This window comes from Homarus americanus, unplaced genomic scaffold (genome assembly GCF_018991925.1).
Source record: "Homarus americanus isolate GMGI-L3 unplaced genomic scaffold, GMGI_Hamer_2.0 scaffold14467, whole genome shotgun sequence".
Classification (NCBI taxonomy): Eukaryota; Metazoa; Arthropoda; class Malacostraca; order Decapoda; family Nephropidae; genus Homarus; species Homarus americanus.
This window is the reverse complement of record NW_024733734.1, coordinates 6,250,508-6,253,935: the sequence shown is the minus strand read 5'-3', so window position 1 is coordinate 6,253,935 and position 3,428 is coordinate 6,250,508. Positions and strand designations below refer to the sequence as shown.

The 3,428-nt window shown below is 41.9% G+C and overlaps 1 protein-coding gene across 1 annotated transcript in view; it reads right to left on the bottom strand.

The window, feature by feature from the left end:
- Positions 1 to 1,005: 1,005 nt before the first annotated feature.
- The window catches only part of LOC121869888 (ryanodine receptor-like), a gene marked incomplete at its 3' end in the record, with an annotated part of 40,535 nt that continues 38,112 nt past the window's right edge, over positions 1,006 to 3,428 (bottom strand). Inside the window, 2 exon segments of the mRNA XM_042371454.1 lie at positions 1,006 to 1,175; positions 2,870 to 3,041. Coding sequence (XP_042227388.1) covers positions 1,006 to 1,175; positions 2,870 to 3,041 — 342 coding nt within the window.

Below are 3,428 nucleotides of genomic sequence, written 5' to 3'. Positions count from 1 at the left end.
AGCACCAGATTCAGGCTACGCCACACTGCTCACCACCATATAAACTCCCTTTACCTCTTTATCTAAATCTTATCATACTTAACCACGTACACGGTTTAATTTATCCCATAACTAAAGTGAGTGTATTTAATTTAACCCAAACACATATTTTTATGATTATTTGAATTATTTTGGTTTTATGACGGGAAGACAAGTGTACAAACGGATGTAAGTGACACTTGATGAAGGTGACACTTGATGAAGGTAACACGTGATGAAGGTGACACTTAATGAGGGTAGCACTTGACGAAGGTAACACTTGATGAAGGTGACACTTGATGAAGGTGACACTTGATGAAGGTAACACTTGATGAAGGTGACACTTGATGAAGGTAACACTTGATGAAGGAAACACTGGATGAAGGTGAAACTTAATGAAGATAACACTTGATGAAGGTAACACTTGATGAAGGTGACACTTAATGAAGGTAACACTTGATGAAGGTGACACTTGATGAAGGTGACACTTAATGAAGGTAACACTTGATGAAGGTGACACTTGATGAAGGTAACACTTGATGAAGGTAACACTTGATGAAGGTGACACTTGATGAAGGTAACACTTGATGAAGGTAACACTTGATGAAGGTGACACTTAATGAAGGTAACACTTGATGAAGGTAACACTTGATGAAGGTAACACTTAATGAAGGTAACACTTAATGAAGGTAACACTTAATGAAGGTAACACTTGATGAAGGTAACACTTGATGAGGGTAGCACTTGATGAAGGTAACACTTGATGAAGGTGACACTTGACGAAGGTAACACTTGATGAAGGTGAAACTTAATGAAGGTAACACTTGATGAAGGTAACACTTGATGAAGGTAGCACTCGATGAAGGTAACACTTGATGAAGGTGACACTTGATGAAGGTATCACTTGATGACTGTAACACTTGACAAGGTGACACTTGATGAAGGTAATACTTGATGAAGGTAACACTTGATGAAGGTAACACTCACTTGATGAAGGAGTTGAACAGATGTGAACATTTACGGATGACGCGACCGGTGCGGGACTCCTCCTCCTGACTCCTGTAGAAGACAAGGCCGTCGTCCATCTTGCCTTCCTCGTGTAGGGTACCCTGCTTCACCTCCACCTTACCCACGCCCTTCTTTTTTATCTCAAACGCCTGCCAACGACACCCACACATCAGTAAACACAATCTTACACACAGTTCAGTAAACACAATATTACACACAGCATAGTAAACACAATCTTACATACGGCACAGTAAAGAGTAAACATAATCTTACACACAGAACAACTCAACAGTATCAGCCGAGTCGTACCCAAGTTAACCTTCACACAATGAGGTCCCAGGTACCCAGTGATAACTGCCCGTGAGACCCAACAACAACCAGCGATGTGTTAATCCGTCTAAAATAGGAAAGCCTGGGACCACACCTCACTCATATAACACCATCTGTGAGGGAATTACTACACCACGTCAGGCCCCTCATAACACCCTCTGTGAGGGAGTTACTACACCACCTGAGGCCCCTCATAACACCATCTGTGAGGGAACTACTACACCACGTGAGGTCCCTCATAACACCATCTGTGAGGGAATTACTACACCATGTGAGGTCCCTCATAACACCATCTGTGAGGGAACTACTACAACACGTGAGGTCCCTCCTAACACCATCTGTGAGGGAATTACTACACCACGTCAGGCCTCATAACACCATCTGTGAGGGAATTACTACACACGTGAGGCCCTCATAACACCATCTGTGAGGAATTACTACACCACGTGAGGTCCCTCATAACACCATCTGTGAGGGAATTACTACACCACGTGAGGTCCCTCATAACACCATCTGTGAGGAACTACTACACCACGTGAGGTCCCTCCTAACACCATCTGTGAGGAAATTACTACACCACGTCAGGCCCCTCATAACACCATCTGTGAGGGAATTCCTACACCACGTGAGGTCCCTCATAACACCATCTGTGAGGGAATTACTACACCACGTGAGGTCCCTCATAACACCATCTGTGAGGGAACTACTACACCACGTGAGGTCCCTCCTAACACCATCTGTGAGGGAATTACTATACCACGTGAGGTCCCTCATAACACCATCTGTGAGGGAACTACTACACCACGTGAGGTTCCTCCTAACACCATCTGGGAGGGAGTTACTACACTACGTGTTTGCTGTTCAACACTTACATTTATCTGTATGCTCACTTTATGTTCCTTTACCTTTCTCTAATGAAGTCTTTTGTTAAACCACCAATGTATGTAATATGTCATTTATGTCCAATGTATATGTTCAACCTTCGGGCTGCAGAACTTTTTCAATAAACCGTTATTTATTATTATTATTATCATTAGTTCAGTAAACACAATCTTACACACAGCATAATAAACACACAATCTTACACACAGCATAATAAACAAACAATCTTACACACAGCATAATAAACACACAGTACAGTACACACAATCTTACACACAGCATAGTGAACACAATCTTACACACAGCATAGTGAACACAATCTTACACACAGCATAATAAACACACAATCTTACACACAGCATAATAAACACACAATCTTACACACAGCATAATAAACAAACAATCTTACACACAGCATAATAAACACACAATCTTACACACAGCATAGTGAACACAATCTTACACACAGCATAGTAAACACACAGTACAGTACACACAATCTTACACACAGCATAGTAAACACACAGTACAGTACACACAATCTTACACACAGTTCAGTAAACACAATCTCACACACACACCTGGTCAAGGTGTATCACAACACCATCGTCAACAAACACTCAACACATACCCTGTAGGAGAGCCAGAGGCTGGTCTCCACGTGCTGAATTATGACGGTGGAGTCTCCATACTTGATGAGAGGAGTACCGATTATCTCCAAGTCCTTGTCCTCGAGGATCACCTTGTTGTCGTCCTTCTCCTCCCTCAGGTAAAACGCCGTCGCAGCTATCGTCGCCTCGTCCCTGCCATGTGACCAAAACATAGGTTACACTAATTTTGGCCAGATGCACTGTATTACACTTAACTCAGTGTCACATTTAGTACACAGAGACAAAGGTACAGTGTAATGGATAATGTGAGGTCAAAATTAGGTCAACATACAGTACAGTAATACACAGGTTCAGTTTCATTCGTGATGTTTGCTCAATATTAGGTTAAGTCAGCATTTTATACTGTACTGTAATAGATTGTGTTTGGTTAATACAAGTTCAGCACTCTACACTGACACAAAGGTTCAGTGTTTTACAATGTCTCCAAGAGTGGACGGTTCACATACTGTATATTGGCTCAAACGACGCGTGGAGGAATGATGACAGATAGATAATATTTTAACACTATAGGAATACATT